General features: G+C 41.4%; 1 protein-coding gene across 1 annotated transcript in view; it reads right to left on the bottom strand.

Moving 5' to 3' along the window:
* The window catches only part of SIAE (sialic acid acetylesterase), a 38,542-nt gene that overhangs the window by 19,310 nt on the left and 2,152 nt on the right, over positions 1-17,080 (bottom strand). The window contains 3 exon segments of the mRNA NM_001131100.1: positions 22-160; positions 6,000-6,175; positions 14,759-14,920. Coding sequence (NP_001124572.1) covers positions 22-160; positions 6,000-6,175; positions 14,759-14,920 — 477 coding nt within the window.

Raw genomic sequence — 17,080 nt, forward strand, 5'->3', positions numbered from 1 at the left:
CACGTTCAAGCCGTCACATACCTGAGGTGGGCTTAGACCATTGCAAGTCAACCGCAACAAGGTCCTCCAGCTCCTGCTCTGCCTGAGTGGGAGAGACGGAGAGGATGCGGACAGACTGATAGGCAGCAGTGTTAGACAACTCCCTTGTAGCATTAAATATCTAGAAAAGAAATTGAAACGTCATTTAACCTAGCGGGTGGTGAACTAGCCTGACACCTTTTAGTAAACATCAATCCTCTGAGCTCCTGAGCTTTCAATATACTGAGATCAAATAAATAACCAAAACCAATGGGCTGGACTGAATCACCTTGATCCACTTTTACCAAAAGAGACCAGGATGAAACATGTTCCCAAAGAAGGTAGAAATATAATGAAATCTGTGATCTTAAGGAGGTGTTCTATGTTAGACAACAGGAGCTGTGAAGTAGCTGAGGCTAAAGAATATTGCCCAGCACTTACAACATTCTGATACCTTGAAACTGAAATATTTCTACTCTGAAAAAGTATCTCATAACAGAAAACCAAACCAATTAACTTCTTTTTTTTTTTTTTTTTTTTCTGAGACAGTCTTGCTCTGTCACCCAGGCTGGAGTTCAGTGGCGCAATCTCAGCTCACTGCAAGTTCTGCCTCCCAGGTTCACGCCATTCTCCTGCCTCAGCCTCCCGAGTAGCTAGGACTACAGGTGCCCGCCACCACGCCCGGCTAATTTTTTATATTTTTAGTAGAGATGGGGTTTCACCGTGTTAGCCAGGATGGTCTCGATCTCCTGATCTCGTGATCCACCCACCTCGGCCTCCCAAAGTGCTGGGATTACAGGTGTGAGCCACCGCACCCAGCCAATTAACTTCTTTTTAAAATGGTGCTTAGGATATTATGTGGAACCAAAAAGCCTGTGGGGAGATAGATTTGTCTAATGAATACCACACAAGAGAAGCATGCTCAAAAGAAACACAGCTCAGAAATGACTGTTGAACTACTGAAACATAGTTGAAGTACTGAAACATACTGGAATGAGTCTCAAAATGCATATACAGTTATCCTTCATATCCACAGGGCATTGGTTCCAGGAACCACACCCCCCTACACCAAACCCCAGCACATCAAAATCTGAGGATGTTCAAGTCCCTTATATAAAATAGCCTACAAACATCTTCCTGTATACTTTAAATCATCTCTATATTACTTATACCTAATGCAATGTAAATGCTATGTAAATAGTTGTTGTATATGTTAAGCAACCCTAATCTGAAAATCCAAACTCCAAAATGCCCCCAAATCCAAAATTTTTGGTGTGCCAACATGATGTCAACAAGTGGAAAATTCCACACATAAATACTTCAGACAAATTTTGTTTCATGCACAAAATTATTTAAAAATATTGTACAAAATTACCTTCAGGCTATGTGCATAACGTATATAGGAAACATAAATGAATTTCAGGTTTAGACTTGGGTCCCGTCCCCAAGATATCTCATTATGTCTATGCAAATATTGCAAAATCCAAAAAAAATCCGAAATCTGAAACCCTTCCAATCTCAAGCAATTTCAGAAAAGGGATACTCAACCTGTATGTATTGTTTTTTCAATGCGTATTATTTATTGTTGTATTGCCACTTTTAATTTTTATTTTTCAAATATTTTCTATCCATGGCTGGTTGAATCTGCACACATGGAACTGGTGGATACCGCAGGCTGACAGTATCCTCATCCTGGTCTTGGTAAATCACCAAAGAAAAGCAAGAGAGGCATGGAGACTGGAAAAGTGGTGTTCAGGGTAACAGCTCAGAACAGTCCCAAGGAATTAAAGAAAAGGGTCCATCCGAAGATAAATCATGTTTTCCCAAATCACTTTATTAAACCTCATCAATTGTCAGGAGTATGAGAGGAGTGACTTAGGGTTTTCTGGAAAAGAATGTGTGTGCTACACTCAGTTCCTTGTTAGTCCAGTAAAGCATCATTCCTCTATGAACTTATGCACAAGTGCTATTTCCTCTCATCCTGACTTTTTAGTTTTTTTTATTTTAAAACAAATATATCAGAAATATTTTGCTTTGTTTTTTTATTTGTGTGTTTCTTCTTGAGTCCTTTCTATCCCCCTGGACTGGCCCAGCTTCTCCCAAAACAAAGGGCCAACAGGAGCATCAGGAAGCCCAGTTACTGCTCGCCTCAGGGAGCAGGTGCTCCAGCTGAGTCGGGGCTGCCACAGCAGTGAGAGGCACAGGAGGCCGGGTACGTTCCATTGGCCGCTGGTCACAGGGTGTGCAGCTGGCTCGCTTTCCACCCCCACCCACCCACCGCAGAGAATACAGCTGGCCCTCCAGCCACAGCGTAAGAGAAACTCTGAAGTAGCCAGGTGCCCCATGGTGCATTTCACTGAAAGATGCTACCCCTTGAATCTCTCTGGACTTGCCACTGAGCCGGCTGTGCCCAATAAGATGGCCAGATGGAAATGAGATAGCTCTTTTGGTCACAGTGGGAGCCACGACCTGAAATGCTCCCTTGGTGGCGGCAGCTCTAGGCTGTCAGGGTTACTGGTCTTCCCATTCTCAGGACAGGTTACACATGGTCTCAAGAAAATTCCATAGGAAATCCAGACCTGTTTGTTCAGGATCATACCTGGCAGGTTAATGTAAAGTAAACACGAAGGAGTAAGAACAGGCTAATGCACTCACAGTATATCTGGCAAGGAAATTATTTTTCAGCAAGTACCTGTAAAAAGCCGCCTCCTTTGGAATTCAGTTCGGCACTAAGCACTCAGGATCCTATGTTGCTTCCATGGAAACAGTGGATGAAACTGCTTTCATTCTCTCCACCCACACTAGCTTCCGCACTGACTGGGAACTCAAGTGCCTCATCGCAGTGAGACGCCAGCTTGGGAGGCAGTATGAGAGAACATGCTACTTGTCTTTTAGACCCGTTGCTAACACTGTAGAGTACTGTGAGGCCAATAGAGTCAGAATGGTTGGCATTCTCCTATATTGATACCGGCACACGGAACGGGATCCAAAACATTGACTGGAAAACTTCCATTTTCAAATTCACATTTGCGTGTAATTTCAAGCCAAAAACTTGAAAGCCACAGAGAGTGTCAGCAAAAATGGGGGTGGGGACCATTCCTTCTGTACCTGACAACATAATGACAATTACTTCAGAAATTGGTATCCTTTCCCAATAACTAGGCCTTTTTGATGAAAGCATTTCCTCAGGGATATGGGCAGCAAACTTAGGAATAAAGAGATTGCAGGAAGATTTTCATTTAAATGACACTTGGTTTCCCTGCTGATGAAAGGGGAAACCTTACTCCATCTGCTGAGATCAGATTTCATCTCATCAAACACTGCAGTGTAATTATTTTTCTACCAAGTATTTAAATGAGGATGTAAATGAATACCAAGGTATTTGAAGTCATTAACGCCACAGAGGCTGGGAGAGAGCACCGCTGCCTCTCTAGGGACTGGACCGTTCACCATCAAAGCAGCTGCTCACTGGTGTTCATTTTGTAACCTTTATACCACATTCTTGAATTAATGAAGACACGTCAAGAATCTATTTCCTCACAGAATCTTGGCATGGGGTCTGCATGGGGGAGCAAAGCATGCATGCGAGTGTGTATCTGTGCACACACACACACACACACAGAAGGACAGAAAATTTATTTACTTAAAAGAATTTGGAAATTCTGTAAGTTATTTTACCTTCTACTATGGTAGCAGTTCTAAAATTGAGATGACTATTAAAAAAAAAGCCAGCCTCATAAGTCCTGTGAATCTTTTGTTGGAATGTGGTACCAGCCCTTCTCTTCTGGATCTTAATTTCTCTATTTATAAAGTAGGAATGTGGGGAGTTCTGAGATATTGAAAAATGGGTTTCCTGATGGATATTGGCCATCTTTTTCTGAGCATAACTAGAAATATCCAAGTCTTAAGACCTACCCTGACTTAGGAGGCAACAGATGAACATTTAGACTCTCTCCATTTATAAACATCTCACTCAGCGTTATAAATAACACTCAATTTTAAAATTCCACTTTACCCTAACAACAAGATGGGCACACAATCTGCCATTTCCTTGATTTGAATGTGAAGAGTGGTAGGTTATAGTGGAACTCTTACCTCCTCAGAGAAGTCACATGGAAGGAGGGAAGGAGAAAGACTCGTGTGTGTATATGTGTGTGTGTGTGATGTATGTGTGTGTGTTGGGGGTTTGTAGGAGGAAAGGAGCAAAAGGAATAAAGGGAAAGCCATGTAGAACATCCTTTTAATAAAAAAACAAGGTTCCATATACTGTTAAGAGACTAGAAGCTTGGCTTTTGGTACTGTCAGCATCTAAAATGTTATCTTGCAAACTAAGTGCATGATTTAAACAAAAATAAAAAATAAATATTAACACTTGGATGTTTCAGACGGAATTTTTTTCTGTTCCCCTATATCTCAGAGCTTAGAGACCTAGCTTTATACAGAAGACGCTCAGGGGTAAATTCTAGGCAGAGAAAATATGTTTACTCTTAACAATCAAAATCTGATTTAGCTTGACAGAAAATGGGATGGAATCCCCTGGCATAGACTGCTGTTGAGAAAGCGACTATATAGATACAAACAGATCTGGTCCATGCCTTTCTGTGCAAACAGGGAACTGCAATTACAGCATTAAGAAAAACGCTGTTTTCCTTAATGAGTTAACAGCAATTCTGCTTCTATACAAAACCATCCTTTCTATCAAGAAATAAAACTTTGATTCTGCTTCTACTCTCTTATGTTAAAAGAGTCCAAAGTTCAGTTTAATAAACATTTTAATTCAAAAAGCCCAGCATGGGTAACATAGCAAGACCCTATCTCTATAAAAAATAAAAAATCAGCTGGGTATGGTGGCTCACACCTGTAATCCCAGCTACCCAGGAGGCTGAGGCAGGAGGATCCCTTGAGCCCAGGAGTTCTAGGCTGCAGTGAGCTATGATCATACCACTGCACTTCCGCCTGGGTGACAGAGAAGGACCTTATCTGTTTTAAAAAAAAAAAAAAGGGGTGCGAGGGGCTTCCATATATATAAATAAGACAGAATGTAAGAGTAAATAAAATGTTGATAAGGAAGACTTCAATGAAAGAATTTAAATTCTAAATCAGAAAACTAATGATGAAATGAAGTAGATATGTTCAGAGTAAGATCATTTTAGTAGCATTATTTAGTAGTAGACTACAAAAAGAAAAAATAGAAAAAACTAAGAAACAGAAGCAAAACAATAAATCATAGAGTATACGAACACATTGTATTTCATAAATTTTTCAAAAAGAGATGAATTGAGGTAATGGTCTAGTTCTATACAGGTTTACGTCTCAAATTTAATATTTCTCAAAGGAATGATTAAAAGGCAAGAAAACAGACCAGGCTCAGTGGCTCACGCCTGTAATCCCAGCACTTTGGGAGGCCAAGGCGGGTGGATCACCTGAGGTCAGGAGTTCGAGACCAACCTGGCCAACATGGCAAAACCCCGTCTGTACTAAAAATACAAAAATTAGCCGGGCATGGTGGCGGATGCCTGTAATCCCAGCTACTTGGGAGGCTGAGGCAGGAGAATCGCTTGAACCTGGCAGGTGGAGGTTGCAATGAGCTGAGATCGCGCCATTGCACCCCAGCCTGGGCAACAAGAGAGAAACTCCGTCTCAAAAAAAAAAAAAAAAAAAAAAAGCAAGAAAATAAAAATCAACTTGAGAAGAAACTCAGTTTTGGAGAAAGTGCTAGAGAAAACAATACTCCTTCTAAGTTCTTAACCTATATAGAATACATTAGCACCAATCAATAACTACCAATTTAATCAATAGCTTATCTCTTAAGATTGTTAAATCAAATTAATGAATTCATTGAAAGCACTTAGAACCTATCTTGGCTCATGGTACTCACTAAATAGAAACAGCCCTGCTTCTCTTTGTTGCCCCCTTATTCTTCCTTCTTTTCCTTCTTCATCACCAACACTGTGTATTATTGCTGAGACTCTGCAAATTACCTGTAACACAGTCATCTGCATGTTACTCTGCCCACTACAGAGCCAGACATCTCCAAACAGGACATCATGAACTCTCAGGGTGAAGTTTATTTTCTCCAAAGTCTGTTGTGCCATCACTTCGAAAGGTCCTCCAGGCTTCATAGGATCCAGTACCACCATCCAGGTATCAGAGTGAGCTGAAATAGTAACAGGACTCCAAGGAATTAATCAATCAATTAAAATAAAATCAAAGCCCAATTATACTCATTTGTGGCTATTCCCAGCCTCTGTAATAAACTGAATTCAAAGCTATGAAGATTGGCCAAATTTCAGATAAGAGGATAGAACTAACACGAGCAGCAGCATTTTTATCCTTAATCTGTACCAATCCCTCCTTACTTTTAACTGAAGCATTTACAAAAAAGTAAGTTACCCAGTTATAATCCTAAATGAGGATAGACAAAAATACACACAGATTTAACTTGAAGAGTTTAATAGAAAACATAAAAGCAAAATTCTTATTATACTATCCAGCTGTCAAAATTAACATAATTTCATCTTATAGTGCCCCAAACTAACTTGCAATTACTCAATCGAATGTGACCACAGGGTAGAGAAAATCAATGATAATCTGGAACTTCCCCTGGCTTAACAGTATCACCCTTGCCTTCACACCCCATCTCCTCCTGTGTTGCTAACAAGGATTAACACTACCAGTGGTCTGGGTTTTCCTAACAGCAAACTGTTGACTGGAGAAACTGACACATCAAAAAGTCGTGGGAGGCATATAAATTAATCTCTCTGTGAAAAAGATATTCCAATTTGCCCAATTAATTATTTTCACAGAGTTATTTACAAGACTTAAGGCTTTGGGACTCAATTAGGGAGATGAGAAGCTGTCTGAGACCCTATTTCAGAAATTCATAGCATATTCCCTAGAACCACCCCATCACCCTCCTACCTCTCATCACTCACCAGACCATCCCTGCCAACAACATACTTAGAAGCTTCAGAAAAATATCTTCAAAATGGCAAAAATTATGCCAAGGAGAACCAAGCAACATGAACAAAGTTGATAAAACAAGCATGGGAAAATAGAAAAAAAAATGAGAAATTAACATTTTAAAATAAATACTCTTGGCATGATGCCAAAGAATATGAACTGATTTATAATTCATACCCATCAGATCAATGTAAATTCAAAGGGAAAGAACGATAAGAACTGGAAATGGAGCATCCTAAAATGATTACATCCAATCTATGGGAAATAATAATTCTAAAAATACTATCCAAGGGCCTACTATGTGCTAGACACTGCAAAGTTCTTTCTACTCAGCAAGAGCTAAGCAGAAGCATGAGATGTCCTAATGTACAACAGGTGACTAATAAAAACTCAATTCATAAAGGATTTCTCAGAGTCCTGGGGAAAATGTCCAAAAGCCCCAAGACATCAGAGGAAGGGTGCATGCTTGCTCCTCTTAAAAGCAAAAGCAACTGAGCTTGCTACTCCCATCCCTAAGAGGTTAATTAAATCTAAGACCAAATGTTCAGTATTGCTTTTATGCCATCAGTAGCCACACGTCAACGTATTAAATGTATAATTCACCTAAACCAGAAAAATCACTGTTTTGGAAACAGTGGGCAGCTAGGACAGATTGTGTCGCACAGGTGTGATGTGTTCCATATGGCTCACACTTCTGAGCAGGCAGACACTCCAATCTGTCCCAACTCCAAGCTTGCCAAGGTCTTTCCAGGCTTCCTGCACTGACACATCTTACTGGAGCTCTGTCCTTCTGCCACCAATGTTATTTACTTATGGTGGTGAGGTCAACCTCCAGAAAACCAAGGACTATTTCTTAGCCTTCTATTGCCACACAATTTATTCCTATTCACTGCTATTAACTGGGTATTTACACTTAGCCTCAATCCAGGCAACATGGCTGGTGAAGAAAACTACCTTCACCAGAGGTTCTAAAAACCTCTGCTACCCAGTAATAAAAAGATAATGCCAAACTATTTAGGCCAAACATAGCAATACCATCCTACTACAGCCAGAGGATGCACTTCCTCTAGGGCCTAAGGAATCGAGAGAACTAGGCATCAAGACCCGAGCCTTATTCCCAAGAAGTGCTTCCCAGAGAAACCTCCTTCCAACTTCCTCAAAGACCTCAGAAAACTTCCTTCTGTGTTAGTCCTCAAGATGTTAGTTTCTAGCTTTTTTTCCTTTCCTACTTGATAAAAGAAAAGTAAACTCTGGCAAGGCACAGTGGCTCATGCCTGTAATCCCAGCACTTTGGGAGGCCGAAGCAGGTGGATCACCTGAGGTTCAGGAGTTTGAGACCAGCCTGGCCAACATGGTGAAACCCTGTCTCTACTAAAAATACAAAAATTAGCAGGGTGTTGATGGCATGTGCCTATAATCCCAGCTACTCAGGCGGCTGAGGCAGGAGAATCACTTGAACCCAGGAGGCGGAGGTTGCAGTAGCTGAGATTGCACCATTGCATTCCAGCCTGGGCAACAAGAGCAAAACTCCATCTCAAAAAAAAAAAAAAGTCAAGTAAACTCTGACAATAACACAAGTGTTAAGAACAGTTAACTTCCAGGCAAGGCAGGGAAAACTTGATACACTCCAGAGAGGTTACTAATGGTTAAACCAATTCAGAGACAGTTCATTTAAAACAATAAGGATTGGCCGGGCGCAGTGGCTCATGCCTGTAATCCCAGCACTTTCGGAGGCCGACGCGGGTGGATCACGAGGTCAAGAGATCGAGACCATCCTGGCTGACAAGGTGAAACCCCGTCTCTACTAAAAATACAAAAATTAGCTGGGCATGGTGGCGGCGCCTGTAGTCCCAGCTACTCGGGAGGCTGAGGCAGGAGAATGGAGTGAACCCGGAAGGCGGAGCTTGCAGTGAGCCAAGATTGTGCCACTGCACTCCAGCCTGGATGACAGAGCGAGACTCTGTCTCGAAAAAAAAAAACAAAAAAAAACCAGGATTTACTCCTATGTAAGCATATACAAAGGACAGCAGCACCTGTGAAGACTGTTTCTTAGACCAAAAGCAAGGGTGGGATTAAAAAGGCAAAAGCCACCATGTTTCATAAGAACTGGCTAGTCCTTAGCTTATCCGTTCAGGACTGGTTGGTTGAAATGGAGCTCACCACAGGCCAATGAAGTCCAGTTAAGAGTTTTTAGAAACAGTGTTGACCCACGAAGTCCATAAGCTTGAGTCCAAATAATAAACTTGAGCCACCAACCACAAAGAGTTTACCATCCAGCTGCCTTTCTGCTGATCTAGATCAGCTTTCTGAACAAGTTGCTCTGCATCCCTCTTCTGGGCCCTAATCACTTGCTATTAGCTATTCCAGGCCAGGCCCAGGTTTCTGTAAATTCTCACTTTCAGCACATTCACATCTCTGCTTCCTCACATTTTTTCTTGTACCACCTAGGAAGATTAATTTCCCTCCTTCATTATACAGCTACTTAGAGTGCTTAGTGTGCCAGGCACCCCATCAGTTAAATGGTAGGAAGTAAACCCCATCCCTGGGTTACAATGACAAGAGAGCCATGAAAATTGACTAGGGCTTTATGTTCTCATGTCTAGGGTTAGCATTTCTGGTAGGCTATTTCTTTTTTTTTTTTTTTTTTTTTTTTTTTTTTTGAGACAGAATCTCACTCTGTCGCCAGGCTGGAGTGCAGTGGCGCGATCTTGGCTCACTGCAACCTCTGCCTCCCGGGTTCAAGCAATTCTCCTGCCTCAGCCTCCAAAGTAGCTGGGACTACAGGTGCGCACCACCATGCTCAGCTAATTTTCTTTTTGTATTTTAGTAGAGATGGGGTTTCACCATGTTGGCCAGGATGGTCTCAATCTCCTGACCTCATGATCCACCCGCCTCAGTCTCCCGAAGTGCTGGGATTACAGGCGTGAGCTACCGCACCCGGCCTCTAGTGGCCTATTTCTTATTGTTGCTCTTCTTCTCACATTCCAGCCAAGGGCAGTGAAAAATTCTCTGTCTCCACCTTCTCTCCACCTCCCAATTAACTCCCACCTCAAAATGGGAAGAACAAGCAAACAATCAAAGGAAAAAAATGAAAATAATTTGTCTAGAGACATAGTCATAAAGTGCTTTCTTGTTTTTTCTTCTTGCCATTCATATCAGATGTTAATTATTTTGTTCTATTATTGTGCCAAAATCTGAGGCCAAGACGAGAAAAAGGAAGATTATCCATGACCATTCTCTTCCTGAGAAGAACAACCTAGAAATGAGAAAAGCGCCCCTGTTCACTTCCCCCCACCCCCATCCAATAGAACCCTAGTTCCTCACTAGCTGCAAAGTGGCTCAGTGGTTTGTGGAACTGGCTTGGAAGTCAAGAAGGCCTTACTGCCTACACTGCCCCTCACCAAACTACATTTATTCTGTTGTAACCTGAAGCTCATCTCCACCATCAAATATGAATGCAAAGGAAAAAAAGCTTAAGTGCTTTTGTATCAATAAAACTGCTCATGCAAGTTACTTACACTATAGCCTGTGGTGGCAGACACATCCTAAGGTGACACCCCAAAGTCACATGCTTGTGTGGCTGGCAGAATCTGTGACTGGCTTCCAACCAACAGAAAATGGCAAAGGGAATGAGATGTCACTCTTGTGATTAGGTAATGTTATATGGAAAAGATGAAGGGATTTTGCAGATGTGATTAAAGTCCCTAATCATTTGACTTTAAGTTAATAAAAGTTGAGATTTTCCTAGGTTGGCATATATAATAAGGTGAGCTCTTTCAAAGAAGATATAGAGGTCAGAGATCTGAAACATCAGAGGTGCTGCCATGGCTCAACACCTAAATGAATTCTGCCAGCAACGCAAGGGAGCTTGGAAACAGGTAACTCCCTACTCGCACCTCCAGGTGGGAACGCAGCCTGGCCTACACCTTGATTTCAGCCTTGTGAGACCCTCAGTAGAGAATCCAGCTAAACCATGACCAGACTTCAAACCCGCAGAAATTGTGAGATAGTAAAAGCGTGTTGTTTTAGGCACCTAAGTTTGTGGCAATTTATTATGTAGCATAGAAAACTAGTATGCAAATTAGCCAGGCGCGGTGGCGGGTGCCTGTAACCGCAGCTACTGAGGAGGCTGAGGCAGGAGGATCACTTGAACCTGGCAGGCAAAGGTTGCAGTGAACCGAGATCACACCTCTGCACTCCAGCCTGGGTGACAGAGCAAGACTCCATCTCAAAAGAAAAAAAGAGAAAAGAAAAAAAGAAAATTGGTATGCATGCCAACCAGGGACAAGGAGGGTTTTAGGCTTCTGTATTATTTTAAGGTAGAGAAAATATACCTATTTACCTCAATCATGATGACAAAAATATAGACAGACACACCCTCATTTTATCACCTACATACACACCCCTACCATGTATGTCAAAGTGAGAGGATATGCCTGCTTTTCCCTGCTCACATTCCTTGTGTCTGAAAGAATCCTCTTACATCATTTGACAACATCGTTTGAACCAACCCAGTACCTGACCATGGTGCCAATCATCCCTCAGGTATTAATTTTCCCAATGTCTAAGTGTCAGTCTGCTGGACAAAAACCTTTATGCTGTTATATCTTACTTTGTTCTGGGTACCTAGGGGACTATGGGTAGTAAGTTAAATATTACCAGAGGCAGACAAAGCAGCAAATTGAGGTAATGTGGCTGAAAATCTCAGAGTCCTCATTAAAATCTAAACCAGAAATCCACCCTCCAATATTCTCTGTGGTATCTCTTTTGAGAGACATTTTCTGCCTATGAAATTTCTTACATGTCTACCTCCTTTACTCCAATTAACACTTCATCTGTTTTGCTTCACAGGCAGAACAAAGCAAGATACCCATCAAAGCAGGTTTGCAGATCTCTCTAAACTCAAATACCTTCCCCTTTTCTACCAAGTAAATGTGGAAAGTCTAATAAATAGGTCCCCACCACCACCAATAACATCAACCCCTTTTCCTGTGAAATTATCATCAGTATCCATGAATCACTCAATTCTCTTAAGTTGCTGCTGGTTATTTTAACTACAAATGAATGATACATCCCTTTGCAGTGAGGCAGCTGGAGCATTACTTGAGCCTAAACTACTAAATGTGAAAGGATGGAATGGGGCAGTGAGTTCTTGAAAGATGGGCTCTATTTGTATTCTTCTCTATAGTTTCCTAGGGTTTCTGGCTCAGTGTTTTAGACATAGTAAGCCCTCACTCGGTGTTTATCAAATTAAACTCAAGATAAATGAGCACCTCCACAATCACTGTAAAGGAAAAGGGAGGCTTCTCTCCTAATTATTACCTTTCATTCCACCTAGCCTCTTGCCTCATCTCTGCCCACCTCAAATAGTAGTTCTGAAACACGCATGAAGGGAGAAAAACTCTAAAAATCATGCACGAGGATTTTTTCAACTGAAATGCTATGTAATATTGTATGCTTTCTGTATGTATCTCTACAGCACTATGTTATCTCTGTCACCTAAATATTACTGGTAACTTAATTGTTAGCACCATGTAAATCCCACTTCTTATTTCTAAACCACAGCAGTTCTTTGGATTTCTAAGTCAGCATCATTTACTGAGAGTGCCATTATTTGTACACAATGCTCCTCATTTCTAAGGTGACCCAGCACAAACAGAAAGCACTGAGAGTCCCTTGAATCCTTCACTTTCAGGACATCCTGCAAGTCACTGAGGGCATTTAGATCCAACAGAGAAGCATGTCTCAATCAGCTGAAGCTTCCCTTTCGGTCTTTTAGTTTACCCAACAACATTCTTACCTTAAAAAGTCTTAAAACCCAAGAATTAGAAGCACTTACCTTATGTCAATGCCTGGCATATAGTATTTTTAAATGTTTGCTGAATGGAAATGAATTTTGAAGAGACTGCATCAGGGTCTGGATCACTCTGGATTGGATCATCAGTTTTGTATATTGATAAAACCAACCAGACAATCCTTGCCGTCGGGGGCCAGTACAATTCCCACAAGCATCCCTGTCACATATATATGCTAGCCATTGCTCAAACCACCAATTTGTACCTGAACTCCACCTCCACCTCTGAGCAGCCTCCTCATCTGTCTCATTCTCACCTCCACATCGCACAGCTATAGCGCTATCCGTAACATCCAGCCCTAAGCATCCCTTCCTTCATCCCATAACTTCTAGCTTCGCCTCCTCCACACCGGCTTCTACATCTTTATCTCTTCTAGACAGAGACTCACTCCTTTGTAGTATCTCCCTGCTCATGAAAACTGCTAATTCTCACCTTCCTGAACATTCTTACAGCCACTCTATGAGGTCAAACCCTCATCATCTCTTGCTTGGATATCATAGCAGTCTGCCCACAGGGCCCACCACCTCTATCTTACTGATCTCCAATCCATCTTCCACAGTGCTGCCAGAGTGAGCTTTCTAAAATATCTATCATATTATTTTGCTGTTTAAAAATCTGTCCGTTTAGAATAAAACATACACTCCTTAGCAATGACAAACAAGCCTCCCTGTCTTTCCAACCTATCTCCTGTTATCTGCCCAGTTACACACCCCCAGTGTTCCAGACCAACCAACCTGCCTGGCTTCTCTCCCGTGGCCCAGGTACACTCAGGCCTCCATGCCTTTGCCAGGCTATTCTCACTACCCAGTGTGCCCTGCCCACCTCTCAAGATGAGCCTCAGACTATGTAATTATCCCTACTCTCTACGAAGCACTCCCATCGCACCTTGTTCTTCCTCACTGTGGCACTTATCACACTTAACGGTAACTGCTTACTGACCTCCTGTCTGACCTGCATGCCTCATTAAGGGAGAGGACATATCTGTTTTACTCATCACTGTATCACCAGTACCTAGCACAGTATCAGGCACATAGTAGGCTCTCAATAGATATTTGAATGACTGACTAAATAATAATAGTAATAGTTACAATCATGACTGCTAAAACTTACTCTGCACTTGTGTGCCAGGCACTGTTACAAGTCTTTACCAGTGTTAATTCATTTAATTCTCACAGTAATCCTGTAGGTATCATGACAATCTCCATTTTACATATAAACTGTGGCATGGAGATGTTATATTACATGTCCAAGATTATTCAGCCATATAAATGATAGAATCAGGACCCGAAAGCAGTGACTTCCAGAGCCTCAGACTACCAATATGAAGTCTTACATTCTTACATTATGGCACTCTGAGTAAATGATGCTGACTTAGAAATCCAAAGAACTGCTGTGGTTTAAAAATAAGAAATGGGATTTACATGGTGCTAGTCTTGGGTTTTAAGACTTTTTAAGGTAAGAATTTAAGAAGGTAAGAAGGTTGTTAGGCAAGGACTACCAGAGTTCTTACCCTCTCCTCCATACTGCCTCTCCTCTATATATGATTCAGCTCAAATATCATCTTCTGTGGAAACCTTCCCTTACCACCCAGTCTGAGTTCAATGTTTCTCCTCTGTACCCCAAGACACCCCGCATGTACCTTCATCGTAGCATTCATCACGCTGTCCTATATAACTTGGTATCTATTCCCATTATTCCGTAAATTCCTTGAGAACAGGAACTTTGACTCAGTCTTATTTTTCTTTGTATCCTCACTGCCTAAGCACACGGCAAATATTCAAATAACTTTTATGGATGAATGGACAGACGGATGTACAGACGGATGGATGGATAACGTAAGCTACAGCATTAGCATTCATTTTCAGATAATCCAGCAGGTGGCAGAAGAGGGCAATAGCTGAACAGAAGATGGGCTGCCTTACCTTTCACACTGGTCACTTTCTTCATGATGGTTTCCTGACCTTGGCGCAGGGTCACGGTCACTGTGGCTCCAGGTGTACCGAAGCCCCATATCACTGCCCCAGCAGGCTCCTTCTGCAGCACCATATCATTATTGATGTATGAAGCAAAGCGAAAACCAATACCTAAGAAATTTAGCAAACACTGAGGGAGCATCATCGGAGAGATATAGCACCAACTGGATCAAGTGAAACAGCAAAGAACATACAGTCTTTATGCAAGAGAATGTTAACATACTAAGTCCCTTTAATTGTCTAAAACGGGCTCTTCTTCCTCCTAATTAGGCAAGCAACATAACAAGAACAGTTTCCAACAGTATGCATCATAGTACACGATGACCACTAAGGAAAATTCCCAGAGCCCAAGGCAACCAATGGACCATAGTCTTCCCTCCCCTTCAGAGTTCTTGATCTTTCTTTGCTCTCAGGCTTGGCCCTAACAGGGGCTGGGCTCTCTCCCGCTAAATCACTAAAATGCTCCTTTCATACACCCTATAGATGGTGTTTATGAGAAAAATAAACCACTTCCTTTCCCTACTTTCCATTACCACGCCCACTCCTAATGACTGGGAATAAAGCAGCATGCCTCTCTCCAAACAGCCTTCCCTAATCTTTTTCCCCTTCTCTATCCCCCTTTTCCATGCCACTAATGCCAATTTCCTTCAAATAATGCCCCTTATCATGGTTTTTTGACAACCCAGTGTACTGCATCAAAAATTCTAAATAAGCCTTATAAATATTCACGACAAGTCAGCTTCCTTCTCAGGTAAATTCAAATAAATCAAGACACATAAATAAGGTCAGTGAAAGATAGAAGGTCAACATGTCTGAACAAATGTCTTCTGTCACAATTTTACCCATTCCACAAGCTAAATTATACTAAAAGGACAAGAGAAAGCACACTAGAAACTGGATTCTATTCTAGAGAGTCACTAACAAGACTGAATAAGAACTCGCTTTAACGAGATCACTCCTATTTTTAACATCCAGCCTATATAGAAGTATTTTATTAATAACAAACATCCATCCAAATTATCTCAGCGTGTTCCTCATCAAAAGTTAACAAGGAAAAAAATAAAACAAATTATATCCCAATTTGTCTGAATAAAACAGACCCCAAACTACCTAAAATAATTAACAAAATTAAGATCTTTTTAAGCATTTTAAACAAAAATGATAGGCAGAAAAGAGAATCAGAATTAACAAGGCTGACATTTTCCTCCCTGGAAGCTACAAATGATGAGGGCCCCTTCGGCTATACTTAACAGGGCAGCACAGCTAATGGAGTCGCCTACACAGCTCCGTGGCCTATTTATCCTGCTCTTGGAATAACAGCCCAGTCCCTAAAAATCCTCAGCGCTCTCTTATGAGCTAGTGTGATCATGAAACCTATATGACAATGAAAGATCACCCAGAAGGCCTACTGGGCTGGAGATGCACGGTTACCATGAGCAAAATGCTCTAAGAAAAGAATACAACGCCCCAGAATTGCATAAGCAGGTTGGCAGCCTGCTGGGGGGAAGGGGGAGGCACATGTGCGGGAGGGCCTTGTCTTGGGTAGGTGCTTCATATGGAACCAAAAAAAGGAAAACCACAGACATAAATAAGAGCTAAGTAGAGAGAGGGTGGGGGTAGGGGAATGGCTGCAGCTTGCACATTTGTGTGCAGTCAGTAGCCCATAGGCTAGGGGAAATACCTTCCCAAGTCTGTCTGTTTTCACCAACATACACTTAGTGAACATCTTTGTGGATGACTCTGTGCTGGGCTAAAGAGTTTTAGAGGTGGAAAGGATCTTCATAATCATAGTATAAACATGTTACTTACTGATCAAGAAGTATAATCATATTACTGATCAAGAAACTGAGACCAAAGCAGATTAAACAATTTTTTTAAATAGCTTACATGTTCATTAGTTAATTCAACAAATATTTATTGGTGCCTACTATTTTAAGCATTGGGGATATAACAATGAAAGAATAATAATAATAATAGCAGGCAAAAATCCTTGCCCGCAGGGAGCTTCCACTCTACTAGAGACTTTACCTGTGGCAGGTACAGTGCTAAACACACCACAAACATTAATGTCCTTTGGTCTCAAATCACATAGTTTATGACAAAGTTAGAAAACAAGTCACTTGATTCCAAACTTGAAATTCCCACTTTGCCGAAATTAGATAGTTGTGGCAAATCAAAGAAAAAATCATATTCCTCGTCTTTGTAAAGTTTAAATTCTAAGCTCATTAGAGTAGACAGTGGAACATCAAGGAATTGTGCAATGGACAAAAA

Source organism: Pongo abelii, chromosome 9 (genome assembly GCF_028885655.2).
Source record: "Pongo abelii isolate AG06213 chromosome 9, NHGRI_mPonAbe1-v2.0_pri, whole genome shotgun sequence".
Classification (NCBI taxonomy): Eukaryota; Metazoa; Chordata; class Mammalia; order Primates; family Hominidae; genus Pongo; species Pongo abelii.